Source organism: Mirounga leonina, unplaced genomic scaffold (assembly GCF_011800145.1).
Source record: "Mirounga leonina isolate KUSES-001 unplaced genomic scaffold, KU_Mleo_1.0 Mir_114, whole genome shotgun sequence".
Lineage (NCBI taxonomy): Eukaryota > Metazoa > Chordata > Mammalia > Carnivora > Phocidae > Mirounga > Mirounga leonina.
The window spans coordinates 10,472,365-10,491,758 of record NW_023270265.1 but is presented as its reverse complement, the minus strand read 5'-3'; the positions used below and the strand labels follow the sequence as shown (position 1 = coordinate 10,491,758).

The 19,394-nt window shown below is 48.5% G+C and overlaps 2 protein-coding genes across 2 annotated transcripts; both read left to right on the top strand.

Moving 5' to 3' along the window:
- Positions 1-294: 294 nt before the first annotated feature.
- On the top strand, positions 295-8,232 carry LRIT1 (leucine rich repeat, Ig-like and transmembrane domains 1). The gene is made up of 4 exons (XM_035020291.1): positions 295-416; positions 2,598-3,064; positions 5,725-6,030; positions 7,092-8,232. Exons 1-4 carry the CDS (start codon positions 295-297, stop codon positions 8,063-8,065), a joined length of 1,869 nt encoding a protein of 622 aa, XP_034876182.1. The 3' UTR covers positions 8,066-8,232.
- Positions 8,233-14,297: 6,065 nt separating this feature from the next.
- LRIT2 (leucine rich repeat, Ig-like and transmembrane domains 2) lies at positions 14,298-18,635 on the top strand. Its single transcript, XM_034987039.1, has 3 exons — positions 14,298-14,407; positions 14,912-15,693; positions 17,875-18,635. Exons 1-3 carry the CDS (start codon positions 14,298-14,300, stop codon positions 18,633-18,635), a joined length of 1,653 nt encoding a protein of 550 aa, XP_034842930.1.
- Positions 18,636-19,394: the final 759 nt, after the last annotated feature.

Below are 19,394 nucleotides of genomic sequence, written 5' to 3'. Positions count from 1 at the left end.
CCACCTGCCCCACCTTGCCACTCCCTGGCCTCTCTGGGCCGGGGGCCATTGCCACCAGAGAGGATCCCCCACCCTCCAGGACTGGGTGATTCCAGGAGCAATAAGCCGCTGAGTGCTGTGCCCAGGGCTCCCCTCCCTAATCCCCAGCCTGTCCCTGTTTATCCGATGGCCTCGGGAGGGGTTGTGTGTGGGGGGGGCTGATGAGCCAGTGGGCAGCTGTTGGGCTTCCTGGGCTGGGACGGCAGAGCAGTCCAGGGACAGGCCCCTGTCCGGGTTACAGAGGAGCCAGGAGCCATGAGGGCGGCAGTGGGCATGCTCTGGCTCCTGGCCCTCTGGGGGCACCCCCAAGCCCAGGGCTCCTGCCCCTCTCAATGCAGCTGCAGCCTCCACATCCTGGGTGATGGCAGCAAGGCCAGGTACGGCACCAGGTGTGTGGGATCGGTAGCCCCCCCCCCCCGTCTCTGTAGCAGCTAGGCTGGGTTGGGAGGGCTGGATGCTGGGCCCCCAGAATATGGCTGGGTGAGACCTCCATCTTCTGGGCCCTTGAGACCCGGTGCCCTAGGGGGCTGGTCTGCTCTGCATTGTCCTGCAGCCAGCAGGGCGTGGGAAGTACCAAGTCCCTTTACACATGGGGGCGGGGGTGGGGCACAAGAGTGCCCACTCCAAGAAATCCGTCCTGAGTTATCTTCCATGATCCTGGTGGCGAGGAACCCTCTGAAGGGCAGGGGAGGTCTCCCCCTTCCCTCTTTCTTTTCCTCTCCTTCCTTTCTTCCTCCCATTCCACCATCCTCCCTATATCTCCCCAGCCCCTTTTCTCCCAGGCCTCTTCCATTCTCTTGCCTCAGCTCCTGGGGGTACACAATCACGTCCCAGGTATTTCTTACCACCCCACCCATAATGCGACCACCTGCCTCCTCATGCTTTCCCCACTTTGGGGCTCCTCTGGCCCAGCCCCCAGGAGCCTTGGCCTCAACCCATTTCTATGGGCTCTCTGAAAGCCCAGGAGTGCCCATTCCATGCAAGCAAGCACCCCTCCATCCTCAGCCTTTTCTTTCACTTCTCCAAGCCCCACCTGAGCCCCGAGGGCATCTCCATCCTCTCCTCCTCCCCTTCCGTGGGATGTTCCAAAGCCACTGTGATTTGTGGACCCTCGCTCTTCCACCATGGCTCACTCTTCCTTTTCTCTCTGGCAGTCTTTACACCATCTTTTTCCTGACATCTTTAACTTATCCACTAATGACCACTGCATTTCCTGACTTGCTCAGGGATTTTAGCTCCCGGCTCAGGGCCTTTCCTACCATCTTTTCAACATTTTGGCATTGCATTCTCCCTTTCTCCCCTCGTCTTCTGATCAGGGCAGCAAGTTATCAGTGTGACTCTTACAATGATCCTGGCAATGGGTGTTGTGTTGACTGGGTGCGAGGGGATGGAGAGAATGGAGAGGCACCCCCAAGAAAGGACACCCCATGTGGTCTGAAAAACAAGAAGAACTCCATTCTTGACCTAAGTCTCTGATGCTCTAACTCGTATGGATCAGCAGACGTAAGGATCCTCTCCCCAAGGAAAGCCAGGGCTGAGCCCTGAGCAGGCCAGGAGATAGCCCATGGTGACAGACAGTGTGACCAGGATGATGAAGAGCCTCTCCTGCCCCTACCTCCAACAGAAAGCACAGGGCTCGAAGTCACACAGCATCAGTGACAGACCTGGTCTTAAAACCCAGTGCTTAATAGAACAAGGTTTAGGAAGTTACTGTCTGGGCTGAGGGATCATTGCAAGGAGCTTGCAGTGCTGGAATACCAAAATTTGTGATAATGGTCAATAAATAGCATTGCACTCCTACCAGTGACAGATAGGCAGAGCGGGTACACAACATGACCTCATTTAACCCCCCAAACCACCCTGTGAGGTGGAGTCTATTACTGGAAACTGAGGAAATAGAAGTTATGTAATATACTCAAGGACACATAGCCAGCAAACAGAGAGCCCAGATGTGAATCCAACTGCGGGGTGCAAAGTCCTAGCTCTTAAACGCTTTAATCATCTCTGGTCCCTGGGTCAGGGGAGTCCTGAGGTACCCAGTGTTTGGCTTCCATTTCTGACGCCCGCTGAGATAAATATATATATATATATATTTATATATTTTTAATGAAGATAAGCCAAAGCAGTCACCAAAACGGAGGTTTAATTTAACAAAGGAACACTTTTAACACCTATGTGCCGTGCTGCAATGCACAAAATGATCTCGGGATTTATGAACACTATTCATTCTTAGTGCACAGCAGGCGGTGTGCGCTGTAATGGGAGATAACAGTTTAAGCTTGAGTCCTTCAGGCCAGTGAAGAGACCAAAGGGCCCTCTGGGACCCCCGCGCAAGGGTCTGAAAGCAAGAACCGTCCCCCACCCGCCCGCGAAGGGAAATCAGGAGGCTGCTTGTTCCTGGCCCATGTCCAGAGCCCACCGCAGCTCGGAGCCTGGTTCCGGGGCTCGGTGTTCCGTGCAGACCAGGAGGCCTCGTGAAGGGAAGTCCGGGAGGGAGCGGGGGAGGATCTCGGACCCGACAGGACCGTGGCTCCAATGTCCCCCATTTCTGTGACCAGGACGGTGGTGTGCAGCGACCCGGACATGACCCTGCCCCCCGCGTCCGTCCCTCCGGACACCTCCAGACTGCGCCTGGAGCGGACGGCCATTCGCAGGGTGCCCGGGGAGGCCTTCAGGCCGCTCGGCCGCCTGGAGCAGCTGTGGCTGCCCTACAACGCGCTCAGCGAGCTCAGCGCCCTGATGCTGCGGGGCCTGCGCCGCCTGCGCGAGCTGCGCCTGCCCGGGAACCGCCTGGCCGCCTTCCCCTGGGCGGCGCTCAAGGACGCCCCCCAGCTGCGGCTGCTGGACCTGCAGGCCAACCGGCTCTCCGCCGTGCCGCCCGAGGCCGCGCGCTTCCTGGGGAACCTCACCTTCCTCGACCTCTCCAACAACCAGCTGATGAGGCTCCCGCAGGAGCTGCTGGCCACCTGGGCTCACCTGCAGACCGGGCCCTTCCTTCCCGGCCACCGCGCCAGGCTGGTGCTAGGTAAGGCGCGGCATCCTTCGCTTGGAGTCACCTTGGGGAGCTTCGGGGCGGGGAGGGGGGCGGGAGTCTTAGGCAAATTATTAAGCCTCTCTGAGTCTCTGTTCCTTACCTGAAAAATAGAAATCTCGCCTGCCTTGGGGGTTCCAGTGAAGACTGGGTGAGAGGCACACACTGGCCGCTTTGGAGCTCAAGCTGCTGCCGGTTCAAATCCTGGCGCTGCCTCTTACTAGCTGTGTGTCCCTGGGGAAATTGCTTAGCTTCTCTGTGCCTTGGTTCCCTTCTGTAAAGAGAGAATGATAATAATACCTATCTCAAAAGGTTGGAGTTGTGGGTAAAAAGACAGCCCTTAGCTCACGGTAGGTACATGTGGCAGGCACAGTCTAGGGGTTAGTAAGTAGTGGTTTGGGCCTAAGGCTCATGTCAGATAGACTGGTTCTCTTTCCTCTGTCCTATGAGGGGATGGTGGCAGAGGGTGGGTGGTAGGGAGTGGATGGGTAGTAGTAGAAGAGAGACCTTCTAGCAGGGTGTGCCTGGAGCCTTGGCTCATAGGGGGTTCAGTACCAGGGGCTGTAGCAATCTTAGAATGGTTTGGGGCAGCTCCTGCCCTAAGGCCCAGGAGAATCTCAGGAGGAGGGAATATTTAGAGGTCTTACTGCCTGGAAGCAGGGCAGGGAACAGCAAGCCCCATTTCAGCTCCATCCACCCTGCAGACTTTCTCATCTGATGAAGGATAGTGTATAGGATACTATTTACATGGAAAAAATTGGTTATTTGAAAATAAAATTTGACTAAATGCCCTTTAAAATATATATATATGCTTTACAGAAAAAGCTAAAGACTCTTTTGCTCCTTCTTCTGATTCTAATTCCTACTCCCCCTTCTAACAGGTAGCTACTGTTATGTTTATTTGCATGTTCCCTATCTTTTAGAATGCATTTACATGCATATATATATGCACATAGAAATTCTGCCTGTGTTTTGCATAAAATTTCATATTGTATAGAGCATATTGTGTATATTAACCAGCACTAACTTTTTCATTCAAAAATATGTCTTGGAGATCTAAGTTACTGCAAATGGATCAATTTCATTTTTTGTAAACTGCATAATTTTCCATAGTAGAGTTATACTACAGTTAATTTAGCCATTCTCCCTTCAATGGACCTTTAGATTGTTTCCATTATTTTACTAACACTTATGATGACACAGAGAACATTCTTGAAAATGCATCCTTGTGCACGCAGACAAATGTTTCTCTAGGATAGGAACTGAAAAGGGGAATCCTAGGTAATGGAGTGTGCACATTAGACATTTTGATATCAGTCTGATAGTCTCCAAGTGGCTGGGCCAGTTCTCACACCCCATCAGTAGTCCATGAGACCACCCATGCAGGTGTTCTCACTCTGAAAGTATATTGCCTATCAATGTGGGGTCTTAGTTCTAGGTGCTGGGGATAGAGCAGAAAAGAAGATAGATGAAAATCTCTTCTCTCATGAGGCTAATAATGAAAAGGGTTGGAACGTTTAATTTTTGCCAGTTTAAGGGGTAAACCTTTCCCTGTCATTTCACTTTGCTGTTTGCATTAATTCTTTGGGGACTCTGTTACAACAGGTGAAAGCCAGCTAGCTCACCACCACAATGGGACAGTGATGATTCTTGGGGTGCAGATGTATCATTAAATGCATTTAATCAGTGACACAGGGTAGCAGCTACCAGAGGGATGGGTTGAGGATGGGTGGGGAAAGGAGCTGGCATCCTCCCAGCTAGTGTTCAGAAGGACCTGAGAGTCATGGATGTACAAGCAGATGAATCTAACCCCCCAACCCCAACCCTTGACATTTCCCCTTCCAACTGTATCAAATATATGTATGTAAATAAATCATAAGCCATTGATTCTCAGACATACTATTGAATTTAATAACAGTCTTTGGAGGATAAAAAGACACCACATTAAATGAATTCATTTCATATTTCAGAAATGGAAACATATAAAAAGGAATTGTGTCGTAGAAGTGAGGACACATGATAGCCCTCTATCTGTAGAAGGTTCTTGGGCAGGGTGGGTACAGTGACCTACTTTCATCTCTATAAAGAAGTTCAATTTTAAAGTAAAGAGGGCTGGATATGACATAGGATTTGATTTCCTGGCCTCCTCACTCCTCCCCTTTTGAGCTTGTGCCAGAGGGACCATGGCCCAGAACAGTCACCCTCATTGCTGGGGTGATGCTGAAAGTGTCACATAAGCTGGGAGGACAGAGGTCAAGGGTCAGGGGTCATGAAACAGTTTGAGAAATGGATTTTGGCATATGGCAGGTATTGCTGAAACTCACTGCCTGACCAGTAGCCTGAAAGGATCAGTCCAAGAATGGCAGCAGGAATTGCCGATTTTGTCAGCATGCTGCATGGCTGATCCAAATGCTTAGTGTGATTTATCTTTATTGATGCTTATAGCAGCTCTGAAAGGGAAGTACTGCTATCATTCAAGATTAAGAACCAGCCTAAAGTTCCACAACTAGCGAGGCAAGGAGCTCGAACTGAAGGCCAGTTCTGCTGACTCTGAGCTCAGGACATGCCTTGTCCTCCCTGAAGGGGAAGAGGAGCTGGCCATGGGGAGCTGAATATCCACTGCTCACCGCTTGCCTTCCTTTTCTCCCCTGCAGGGCTGCAGGACAACCCCTGGGCCTGCGACTGCCGCCTCTATGACCTGGCCCTTTTCCTGGAAGGCTGGGCCCCACATCTGGCCTTCATAGAGGCCAGGCTAAAGTGCGCCAGCCCACGCAGCCTGGCCGGAGTGGACTTCAGCCAGCTGGAACTGAGGAAGTGCCAGAGTCCCGAGCTCCGCCCAGGGGTGACCAGCGTCAGGTCTCCACTGGGCGGTGCGGTGTTGCTACGTTGTGGGGCCACCGGCATCCCTGGGCCAGAGATGAGCTGGAGGAGAGCCAACGGGCACCCACTCAACGGCACAGGTGTGTGAGCCACAGGGACTGTGCAGGTTGAGTCGGGGGAGGTCGGGGGACAGTGGCTCTCAACCTGTCCTACATGTTCCAGGAGCCACTCTATCTGGGCCCACCCTGGGAGGAACAAGATGCTGCCATTTTGGTGGAAGATACTCTTAGTATATTTAGTATTTAGAGTAAGTGTCCAAGTTGTAATTGTTAAGCCAGTATCACGAGGAGTAATTAACCATATGAGTTACCATCTCTTGAGCTCCTCATGTGTTAAGTATATTACGCACACAGTGTCATTGAACTTTAAAGAACAACCTGATTATCCTTCTTGTTTTGTAAGTAAACAGATTTTGAGAGGCTAAATGCTTGGCTTATAGTGCAGAGCCTGTGGTCTTTTTGCTGTGTAGACAGAGATGGTTCATCTCTGGCCCGGGTTGGTGGGATTTGCAGGAGTCACGGCCCACCTATGGGCAGAAAGGGGGTTGAGGAGCAATCATTTCTTAGCGCCTGACCAGAAAACCTCATGTCTCTCGTTACTTTCTTTGGCGTCTCCTTCAATTAGGTTGGCAAGTGTTGCTCTAAGACTGAGTTTGAAATCAATTCACAAACAAAACTGGACCAGGATCTCCATTATGTAAAACAGAGTTGAAAATGCTGGGATTGGGGTGGCAGTGGGTCTGGACAGGGTGGTCATGAACTTCCATCTGGGCCTCTGCCTCATGTTCACCTGATGCACCTAAACCCCCAGCCCACCCCCCAAGCGCTGTCTACTGCCTCGAGGAGTCCGTTCTGTAGGACTCCAGGGTCCTGAAGAATATTGCTTGACGACCTCAGATTTAGAAGGCAGACCGTCTTTAGACTTGGCCTGAACCTAGGTCTCCCCACTTTGATCCCCGGTGATCTTGATCCCCTTGGCTGATCTAAGAACAGTTGAATGACTCTCAGTGTTTTCTTGGGATGACAAGGTCTGCTGCGTACACACGAGTATGCACAGTCCAAGGGCTGTGAACTTGGCCCTGGCAGGAGGCTAGGGGCCGATGAGCCCATTCATTTTCCCACTTACGCCTCTTTCCCTGCAGTGCACCAGGAAGTCTCCAGCGATGGCACGAGCTGGACGCTGCTGGGCCTGCCTGCTCTGTCCCCCGCTGACTCTGGAGACTACATCTGCCAGGCCAAGAACTTCCTGGGAGTCTCTGAGACTGTCATCTCCCTGGCCATCACTGAACCTCAGGCTTCCACGGAACGGAGTGGGAGCCCAGGGGCACCGTGGACAAGTACCGGCGAGGGGGCAGAAGCTGCTGCGTACAACAAGATGGTGGCCAGGCATGTCCCTGACATCCCCAGACCTGCTGTCCTGGCCACCAGGTCCCCTGTGCCCAACATGAAGGGGGAGCTGACCCTCCAGCACTTACAGATGGGGATCCCAGGAGGGCGCTCAAGTGGGCAGGCAGGACGCCAGGAGGCCCGAATGGTGAGGTCTCTCAAGGTGGTGGGAGACACTTACGAGAGCGTGACCTTGGTGTGGAAGACCCCCCAGGCCGGCAACACGACCACCTTCAGTGTCCTCTATGCGGTCTTTGGGCAGCGCAGCATGCGGCGGGTGGTTGTGCCGCCTGGGAAGACCAGCGTCACCATCCGTGGGCTGGTGCCCAAGACCAAGTACGTGGCGTGTGTCTGTGTGCGGGACCTGGTGCCCCAGAAGGAGCAGTGTGTCATTTTCTCCACGGACGAGGTGGTAGACGCCGAGGCCACCCAGCGGCTCATCAACGTGGTGGTGATCAGTGTGGCTGTCGTCATCGCCCTGCCCCTCACCCTGCTCGTATGCTGCGGGGCTCTGCAGCGGCGCTGCACCAAGTGCCCCACGGGGGGCTCTGCCGAGGCCGCCGGTGCCTACGTCAACCTGGAGAGGCTGGGCCACAGTGAGGACGGCTCCGAGGAGCTGTCCCAGCACAGCCTCAGTGAGGCCGACAGGCTCCTCTCGGCCTGGTCCAGCACGGACTCTCAGGTCCTGGGCGCCAGGGGGGGCCGGCGGATCAATGAGTACTTCTGCTGAGGGGGGCGCTCCCTCCAGATGCCCGCACACCTGCTGCCGTCCCCTCTCCCTCTGCTCCTCCCACCTGCTTACCCGGACACCCGAGTCCACACTCACCCACTCTTGCCGGCTCGGGTACCTGATTCCTCCTCATACATTTACACGCAGCGACGACTGCTAACTTACTAAGCACTTACGGTGTGCCAGGAAGTGTTCCAAGTGCTTTATGTACATTAGCTTAATCCATTCTCATCGCAGCCCTTCGCAGCAGGCCCTACGTGTTCTCCCCATTTTCCTGGAGAAGAAACGGGGGGATTAACCAACTTGCCTGTATCTGTCAGTTTTTTCTGTGTAACAAATAACAGCCAGATCTCAGTGGTATACAGCAACAAGCCCTTATTTTCACACAATGACAGGTCTGCGGGTTGACCGGGGTGGCTCTGCTCCATGAGTTCTATTTGAGGCCCAGGATGGAGGGTCAGTGGTTACTTGGGACAGACTTCTTTCTTGGAGGGGTCGGATGATACCAGAGGAATGAGCAAAAATAAGCGACGTCTCTTAAGTTCTCGGCTTTAGAACTGGCACACTGCCATTGCCGCCCCTATCTTATCTGCCAAAGCAAGTCCCATGGCCAAAGCCAACTTTCACAGAGCAGACAAGGACAGCTCCCCCAGGGAGGTGATGGCGGGGCAGGAAATAGTGTGCCGAGCAGTGGTCTGATCCTACTACATTGTCCACAGCAGCTCTGGAATCTGGACCAGGAATTGGTTCCAGAGTTGACAGTCCTTACCACTCCCCTCTCTGGCATCTGGATTCCATTTATGCTAGCTTGTAGACACTCACACACGCAACCTCTTTATGTTTTAGCCACATCTGTACAGTCATATACACGCAGAAACACACGCTGTGCTCTCACTGTATACGCTTAGGGATTCTACCATTTTTTTCTCTGAGTGCCATTCTGCCTACATAATCATTTGATTTTCAATAAATTCTAGAGGTTTGGATGATGCCAAAGAGACTCCTGCTCGTTTACTCTCAGAATGTCAGACTGGAGGAATCTGAGTCTGAGAGATCCTTCATGGTGGGTGGCATAGGACATTCAATGCTGTGGGGCATACAGCTCACCTCTGTCCCCATGTAGCAGCCTTTGTTATTTGACTGAAACTTATCTGGGTTCCTGAGGTGGTCTCAGGGCCTTCCCAGTTATTTGAGAAGCCATTTTAAAGTGGGATTCCTGTTCAGTTTGCTTAAAACTGGGAAAGTGCTGAGATATTGTCTCTGCGCACAAGTGAAGGTGAATGTTCCCAGCAAAAGGGTCAATGTTGTGTCTTGTCTGCAGGACTGGGCTCTGACAAGGGGAGCATCCAGGGTGTTTGGTACTAAGGCCTTTAGATAACAACTGCAGAAATTTGGGGACAGCAAGTGATCCAAGGCAACTATTTTGCTGGTATCAACTAAGAGGCCCCATATTGTGTTTAACCTTTGCCAGATATGAAACAGTGTGATGGAGTGATTTTTTTTCTTGAAGATTTTATTTATTTATGAGAGAGAGAGAAGAGGGAGAGAGAGAGAGAGAAAGCGAGCAGGGGGAGGAGCAGAGGGAAAGGGACAAGCAGACTCTGTTCTGAGTGCAGAGCCCGACTTGGGGCTCAATCCCAGGACCCTGAGATCATGACCTGAACCGAAACCAAGAGTCAGACGCTCAACTGACTGAGCCACCCAGGTGCCCCAATGCAGTGATTTCTAAAGCTACTGTACTCCCTCTCATATTTACAAAAGACCTTGTAACATACGACCTTACAACATATTTTCCTGTTTTCTCTCATTTGATCTTTATAACAACCCATCATGGAGGCTGAGCCACTTGATTTTACAGATGAAAAAACTGAAGCCCGATGAGTTGAATAATTTATAGAAAGTACTGATTGATTTTTCTTGGAGGGTCTAAGTCTATGATAACTTTCTGCCAGGCTGAGGTTCTTTATTCAGTGTTGTCTCTGCAGTGTAATCTACAGCAGGTTCACTATGGAAATGGATTTTTCCAAGTCATTGAAAACCATAGGAACTATAAGTCCACCAGTCCAGATGAGCATGGAATTTCCATATATGGATATTTTCTGCCCTTCACCTGAAGGGTACATCTGACTATAACTTATGGGCCATAGCCATTGGTAAGAGAAATTATTTGGTTGGAAGATGACAAAACCACTGTCTACATCATGGGTCAACAAACATATATTTTGTAGAGAAAATCAGTAAATAGTTTAGGCTCTGTGACTACTACTCAACTCCTCTGATGGAATGTGAAAGCAGCTGCAGACAATATGTAATTTAATGGGCATGGCTGTATTCCAATAAAATGTGATCTACAAAAACAGGTGGCAGGCCGGGTTTGGCTCCCAGGCTGCAGTTTTCCAACCCATGATGCAGATTTATCAAGGTATTTCTGCTGTTGAGACCCAAGACTCAAGTCTGATTGTTTGATATTTGAGACTGACAGGCACTCCCTAAATTAGAACAAATATAAATGCAATAGGTGAAATCAACCACCTATTGAAATGGTGAAAATATTTCCTCTAAGTGATTGGCTGAGCCACTCAAGATTGAGAAATTATTGGCCCAAAGGCAACTAACATCCAGTTTTATTAAACCTTGTTTGAGGAAAATTCAGGAACTTGAAAGTAAGAATTTGTTAGTATTTATCCAATATCACTTGAATGTGTGTGTGTGAGAGAGAGAGAGAGAAAGAAAGAGAGAGGAAGAGAGAGAATTCAAACTTTTCAATGATTCATTAAGACCTCCTTTGGTGGTTTGGATAGAATGACCCCCAAGATGGTCAGCCTCCTAATATCCATCTGTCAGTCTTCCTTTGTGTGTTCTGTTTTCCTTGGTTTGCTCTTGTAGAGAAGAACCATCCTGGTTTATGCTCATGAATACTCATGTAACTGGAAAAAAAATCAATTCCCATTGTAAAAAAATAAAATGATGTCTGATTTATATATCGGTCTTTTGGTATATGAGTCTGGTTAGTATAAGTTGGTCCCTGAAAACCTGCTTAGAGTCCAGGGAAAATAATTTCTGGTCTCCCAGTGATGAAGTCCAGTCTACACCATGGTGATCTTACAGCATGCTGTCCTTGGAAGCCTTGTTTGGAGATTGATTGGAATTGTGGCATCTCCATCATGTCTTTTTCTGACTGCAACATGGTTATATTCCTTTTGACCTAGGCAGGGGGTATGTCTGATGTCACTTATCTCAAATTACACATGTACGTTGCAGGGTACAAAAGGCAAGTAACAGAAATTGCATCCTGGAAAGTAGACTTAGGCTACTGAAATTAGGCTATCATTCAAGGGACTCAGTGAACAGTGTGTTTAGAGGTCTTAGAGCTGGAAATTTTTGCTTTAACTATCATGTAATCCAGTAGAGACAAAAATAAACTCAAAAGTACTTGAACATGGTATTTAATTGCAAAGGCATTGTAGTCAGGATAGGTTAGGCTTATGCTATACTAACAATTACCACATTTTGGTGGCTTAGCATAGAAAGATTTAACCCTGTTTTTACAGGGTCTCTTGAGTCTGTGGGAAATATGGTTGGAGGGAGGGCTCTGCTCCATTTATTCACTCAGGGACCCAGGTTGGTGAAGACTCCACCACCTGGAATGTCAACAAGTGCTGTAACAAGGGGAAAGAGAAACTAGAGAATCATGTAGGGGCTTTTAAAACATTATTTCCTCTAACATTTCATTAGCCAGAATATCAGTCACATAGCCTGCCTATTTCAAGAGAGCTTGGGAATGTAGTCATCTGTGTGTCTATCACAGGCATGTCACAGAGCATGGGTAGCCAGGAAGACATCTCATATGTGGTTGACAGCAGAGGGAGGAGTGAGGGAAGAACACCAGCTTGAGAAAGAGGAAAGATAGTGTGTCTGCTTCCTGATATGTCACCTAGTTCTCTAAGCCATCCCGAAGCTCTATTAATGTTGGGGTAGCATTTTCCAAATGAATAGATAGAAAACCATCTTATTAAGGTTCTATTAAGACTAGCCAGGGAACCACCACCAAGAAGCTATTTATATCTAATTGTTTCATAAACAGAGTGACCCCTTCTCCCACGACTATCTCTACCAATAACTCTAAGAGCCAAGTTCCTGAAAACATCCTGCAGGGAGATGAGGGTGTCATATTCTCAAACTTCTTCCCCTTGTTGTTAAATCTCTTGAGTTTAGGGACACCACTTAACCACTAGTTATTCAAAGTAAATGACATAACCCAGATTTAATTGTCCCAGTCTCTTGCCTTAATTGGCAATGCAGCTACACCCCTGTGCCCATATGCCAAATAAGGAAACCAGAAGATGAAGGGGCCAGAAGAGGAGAAGGAGCAGTGCAGAAGTGGCCTGCATAATTCCATAGATGACATGCCAGTGGATGTTCTTAAGCTTTCAGCAAACCGATGGAAGGTTAGGTTCAACTGGATTCACTGGAAGAAGATAACACATGATGAATAGAGAAGAAATTGTGGGAATGGAGATCACTTTAGGTCCTTATATTTTGAGGTGAGAAAAATTTACTAGTGGGTTGTGATGCAATGAATTGAATCACATTTTTTCCCAAAAAGCTAGCTTGACAAAATCTTGGCCAACCTAGATTTGGCAGGAATCACATTTTTTTTTCCCATAAAGCTAGCTTGACAGAATCTTGGTGCAAGTCTCTGGAGTAAGATCAGAGTTGCCCCCCATCAGGTCAAACTAGCTAGGCCCTTGGGTCCTCTTCACCCTCAGTTTTTGTATATGGGTTGCTTTGGGAAGGGTATGATTGCATGCAAGCAATCTTTGCAGCTGAGCATCAACCCATTCCTTGAAGGGGGGCTAGGCTGCACATCATGTCTAGCACAAGCTTTGTGCTCATTGCACTCTCTTCGTTTTGATTTTTACCTTGAGAAGAATTGCAGAGATCTAGCCAGATTGTAGAGCTAGACAAGAAACTTGAACAAATATATCTGGCTTGGATGGAAAGCCTGGAGTGTAATCAGCTTAGTTGGTGACCCATTTCCCCATCACTGGCTAACTACTAAGCGGATTTTCTTCCTTGAGGCCTTTTGTAGGATATAATGTATATCATGAGTCTTAGGGGAGCTCATGGAATGTCAATATTCACCAAGAAGTACCCCAAGTAATAGGGAAGTAGACTTTGCTGCTCTTCAAGAGTCTGTTGGTGTAGGAAGGGAATTAACCTAACTACTGTATGTTAGGTACTTTATTTTATATAGCCTCAAAGTTTCCTACAAACACTATAAAGTATTTATTAATTTCCTCACTTTGCAGAGAAGAAACTGAGACTCGTGGAGGTTAAGTGACCTTCCAAAGATCTCAAGACAAGGAAGCATAAGCTAGAAAGAACATCCCATGGCACAGGATCTATAAAGTTTTGCCCACCAGTGAAGTCCTTGCACCTAGAAAGTGTGTGAAGATGGTCAATAAATATTTGTTGAATGATTAAGAAGTGACAGAGCAAGTATCCAAAATCACATACATCTCACCTTAAAACACAAGTCTCTAATTTTTATCATGTGAAATCCACAGCATTCAGGGAAAGTTGTGAGATCCAGGATAAGAAACACACTTTTGCTTAATCAGAAAATGCAATCTTGTGGTTTAACTTCTGCACCGTGATGCTTCTCTGACTCTGCTCATCCATGTGGCAGAGGCAGCTGTCTTAATGCAGTATAGGAATAAATCCATCACATGAGGTGTGGGGAGAAAGCCAGTGACGGGAGTGGTCACATCTTTGTCACCCACCAACTGTATTCACTTCTAGAGAGTGGTTGAAAATTTGAGCTTTCAGAAGCCAATTGTGATGGATGAAGTATTAGATGAATTCTGGCCAAATAACCTGAACCACAGTGCTCAGGATAGTATTACCTGCTGGTTTTTCAGATCATTTTGTAAGAAAATGAGGGAAGGCAGTATCAATGCTAAATAGGACAACTGGCTTAGAGTTTGCTTTCCAGACTTAAGAACCAGACAAAGGGTGAATTTTGTGATCTTAGTTAAGAGACATAGCTCCCTTTTCATGGGTCTTATTGAGCTTGTGATTTGGGCCATAACAGACCTCAGAGCATCCAGGGGCTTTGCCACTGTTGTGCTGACCTACATCACTATGGATTACCAATAATAGGATTTGCCACTCGGAAGCTTGGACTATACTTATTCAAAACTTGCAAGGTAGTTTCTAACAGAGGAATATGGCTTCAGTTTCTCATTATTTCCTGCTAGTTCTGTTCTTTCTGGATTCACATGAAGCTCAGCCATCCTGTCTGCCAGGATGTATCTGCTCAGAGGACAGTTTCAGCAGGTGCGCTGTGCTACCAAGATGCCAGGAGGTCGTAGGGGATGGGCTTTCTTTGGGGATGATGTGGAGCGGGAACAGGCCTAGATTTGGCAGGAAGTCAGCAAAATCTCTAGTTGGTGCTGAACTTTGGAGAACTGTGCACTTTTACCAAAATGGGTCTCTTTTATTTCAAGTGAATAACATCTATTTTTTCTTTTAATTCATACATCTAATGCCAGAATAAACCTGATCTCATTTCCCTGTTGTTCGCCTTTTTTAAAGATATATTTATTTATTTTAGAAAGAGAGAGAGTGAGAGAGTGCTCATGAGTGGGGGGAGGGGCAGAGGGAAAGAGAGAGATGAAGCAGATTCCCCGCTGAGTGGGAGCTCAGTTCGGGGCTTGATCTCAGGACCCTGAGATCATGACTTGCGCGTAACCAAGAGTCAGTCGCTTAACTGACTGAGCCACCCAGGCACCCGCCCCCCCCCCCAATATTCACCTTAAAGCTTTTGTGGTTTTTGTACAGGGCTATGCAGTGCATATCTATCTCTTTGGGAAAGATCCCCAGGAACCATCCTGAAGAGTTAAAGCTGTTGAGAATTGAAAATTCACCCTTATTTGAACTGCCCCGAGGGTCCTTCATCAACATGAGCACGTTGGAATACCTTTGGCTTAATTTTAACAATGTCACTGTGATACACCTAAGAGCCCTGGAGCACCTGTCTGAACTGAAAGAGCTGAGACTGGAGGGGAACAAACTCCGTTCAGTACCATGGACAGCATTCCAAGCCACTCCTGTCCTGAGGGTCTTGGATCTCAAACACAACAGGATCGATGCGCTCCCTGAGCTAGCTCTTCAGTTCTTGGTCAACCTGACCTACCTTGACCTATCCTCCAATAGGCTTACAGTTGTATCCAAGAGTGTCTTCTTGAACTGGCTGGCCTACCAGAAACACCTGCAGCCTGGCTGTGGAGCCAAGATTTTCTCCAGCATGGTGCTGGCACTACACAACAACCCCTGGCTATGTGACTGTCGCCTGAGGGGACTTGTCCAATTTGTAAAGTCCATCAGCATCCCGGTCATCCTGGTGAATTCCTACCTGATGTGCCAACGTCCTCTCTCCAAGGTGGGGCAGCTTTTTCATGAAACTGAACTCAGTGCTTGCATGAAGCCACAGATCTCAACCCCCACTGCCAGCGTCACCATCCAGATGGGACAGAATGTGACCCTGAGATGCCTGGCACGAGCCAGTCCTTCACCAACCATTGCATGGACTTATCCCCTGAGCATGTGGAGGGAATTCGATGGTAAGCCACAGGCGCCCTCTCAATGTATCTGGGGGAATAGTAAGGTCTTACAGCAACAGCAACCTTATCCTCAGTAGGAAGTTTCTGAACTGGGCCAGTAGTGAAGTCAGGGTGAGGGTTAGATTGGGATGGGCCTGAATTATACCGACCACAACAGGTAAGTTTCCAAGATAGTGTTCCACTATTGGCATGATTTTAAATGGTTGCTTGCAGATCTCTATGGAATATATATGCATATGCAAATATATATATTGGAGTTGACTTGACATACTGTATAAATATTATAAAATTATATATGAGAGTCTCCTAGATGCAAATATGTTCTTTGAGAGTCTCCTAGATGCAAAACACTATTCTGTGTGTTTTTAAATCATAGAATTTCTGACTAGGACTGATTCTAGAGATTATCTATTATTTATTTCCTAAAATTGCTGGAGCAGACTCATCTTGTTTGAAATAAGATTTCCAGGCCTCTGCCCTGTAGATTCAGATTCCCTGTGTCCAGGGGAGGGCCTGAGAATAATGTATATTAACAAGTGTTCCCTCTTCTCCCCCCCTCCTTTCCTGAGTAATTATTACTAGTGGGCAAGATTGGGAATTCCTAGATATTGACTGAATTTTACACTTCCCACCACTGTGTTGTTCAGACCTTATTGGCTTGAAGTTGTAATACTGGGACCCTGAGTGAGGAAGTGACCTCCATGGGCCCCACCACAGAGATTCAAACCTGCCTCTCATGCCCTGAAACTCTATGCTGTTTTCATACCTCAGCTGGAATCACCTTTAATGCTACCCTGCAGGGTTGGAACACATCACAAGGCCAGGGATAGCCTCCCTTGAGGTATCTTTAAAGTTGTCTAGAAGTCAACTAGAAATACCTGAATAAAATATAGTAAAATACAGTGAGTTACTCATATATTTGTTTAGCGTAGTGACAAGCCGCTGGAAGATGAAAAAATACCTAAGAAACTGAACTGTTGACTTTTTCCTATCATTTTGATCACATCTTATTGGGTTGAGATTAAATACCAGTGAAGTAGAAACGTAGGATTTATTGTTGTAGCATCTTGAAGAACAGTGGGATGCATGCAGATGTCTTTTTTAATGCTCTGTAGTCAGTTTCTTTGGTACCATGTTATATGTGCTCTTTCAGTAATAACAACAGCTCACACTGAGCACTCACTATCAAACTTAGGGAATGAGTACTATTATCATCCCATTTTATTAATGAGGAAATTGAGGCCAAGAGAATCTAAGCAACTGGTCCAAAACCATATACTTAGTAAGAGATAGAATCCAGGCATTTGGCTCCAGGCTCTGAGCCTCTCTATATCTGGGAGGTAAAAAGGCAGTTCTTTTAAATATTTTTTTAAGATTCATTTATTTATTTTAGAAAGAAAGCACAAGGGGCGCCTGGGTGGCTCAGTTGGTTAAGCGACTGCCTTCGGCTCAGGTCATGATTCTGGAGTCCCGGGATCGAGTCCCGCATCGGGCTCCCTGCTCGGCAGGGAGTCTGCTTCTCCCTCTGACCCTCCTCCCTCTCATGCTCTCTGTCTCTCATTCTCTCTCTCTCAAATAAATAAATAAAATCTTTAAAAAAAAAAAGAAAGAAAGCACAAGTTGGGGGAGGGACAGAGGGAGAGGGAGAGAGAGAGGGAGAGAAGCAGACTCCCTGCTGAGCATGGAACCCAACGCGGGGCTGGACCTCACAACCCTGAGATCATGGCTTGAGTCAAAACCAAGAGTTGGATGCTTAACAAATGGAGCCACCCAGGCACCCCCAAAAGGCAATTCTTGAAGCTCACAATAGCACACAGTTGCAAGAGATCTCCTCAAAACCATGCTGTTAGCACAGCAAGGCTTCCGGTGGTTTGGTGGGAGCAGCTAGTGAATTTGGAAGTAGAGTCTTCATAGGCAGAAGAATGCGGTTCCAGGTCAGTCACTGTCTCTGAACATCTCTCTTTATGGGCAAGCTGATTAATCACTCCAATCCTCAACCTCTTATGTGTAAAACTGGGGTACTTACCTTACAGGGTTGCTGAGAGGCCACTACTGGGCACCAAACATATTCTTAATAAATGGTCACTTCCAGCTTAAAAAAGATAACTGGCATTGCTGAACACTGTCCAGCTTGCTATCAGAGACGTGTCTATCAGACCTGTTTTGCTCTCTCTCCCCCAGTGTTGACTTCATCTACTGCAGAAGATACTGCTCTGTCGGAACTCGTCATACCTGCCGTCCACCTGGTAGACAGAGGCAATTACACCTGTGTGGCCTCGAACTCCATCGGCAGGAGCACCCTTGTCATCTCCCTCCACGTCCAGCCCACCCAGGCCCTGACGGCAACCCATTCTCCCTCTTCCCCTTCAGATGGCAATGCCTATGTTGACCTGCGGGTCGTCAGGCAGACAGTGCATGGGATTTTGCTGGAGTGGTTTGCAGTGGCGGATGCCCCTGAGGAGAAATGGTTCACCCTCTACCTTGCATCGGATGAAACGCTCAGGAAGGAGGTGGTGCACATCGGCCCCGGAATCAACACATACACTGTGGAGGACCTCCTGCCGGGCACGAAATACGAGGCATGCCTCAGCCTGGAGGGCCAGCCCGCACGCAGGGGCCGGTGTGTGGTCTTTGTGACGGGCAGAGACCACGGCGAGCTGGAGGGACGGGAGCGCCTGCTGCATGTCACAGTGGTCCTGTGTGTTGTGTTGCTTGCGGTGCCTGTGGGCACCTACGTCTGCGCAGCCCAGGCCCCTTGCAGCTGCAGGGCGTGGGGGCTGCACTGCTGTCCTCAGCGCAGGAAGGCCCCCAGGTGTCCCCGGGCGGCACCGCAGCCCTGGGACCGCTACTGCAGAGAGCACATAGCTGTCTGCGAGGATGGCCTGGGCCACAGAGAGGCTGAAGGGGATGAGGAGCAAGACAGAGAGGAAGACTGGGGCTGAACAGCTCAGGCTGGGCATGGCGGGGGCGGGGGGCAGTGTGGGCCTTTAGTCCCTAACTCAACTTGGCTTGACCCATTTATTCAACACTCTTTAATGAGCACTTACTCTGTTCTGGGCACTGAACTTGACACAATAATCAGGAAGACACAATCCTTCCTGGAAGGGATGCCAGTGGAGCTTTGGCCCGTCTGATTAATTGTCTTATTATACATGGTGGCTGGCAATCAATAAATGTTACTCTTTCCCTATATATAGCCCTGTAACAATTACATAGAACATGCCCCATGTGCTATCCTGTTGGAGAAAGGTAGAATTCTACGCTTTCTACAGGTGAGGGAGCTGAAAACCACAAGGTACAGTGACTTGTGCAGCGTCACCCATCTAGCTGGTGGAGGCACCGCTCGAGAGAGGCTCTCATTCCATTGTTTCCTCTAAATGTCTGCTCTGCAGTGTTCTTGTGTCTCCTTCAGAAAGTATTCTTCTTCCTCTTACTGGAAACCCCCAATGAGATCACCTGAGTTTGAGGCTCCAAAGAGCTGCCTGGTGGGGCAATGAGAGCCTGGTGGGTGATGTGACCCTTTATTTGTGGGTGTCTGTGTCCCCCTGAGCAGTCCTTGGTGCTCCTCAGAGCCTGGTGCCATCAGCACTGAGGAACAGGAGATTGGCTACATCCCAGGGCTTGTGCATCAATGATTGTTAGAAAGTAGAGTTGCAAGGGCCATACCCAGAAGGAATAGAATCTATATAAAATCATATGAC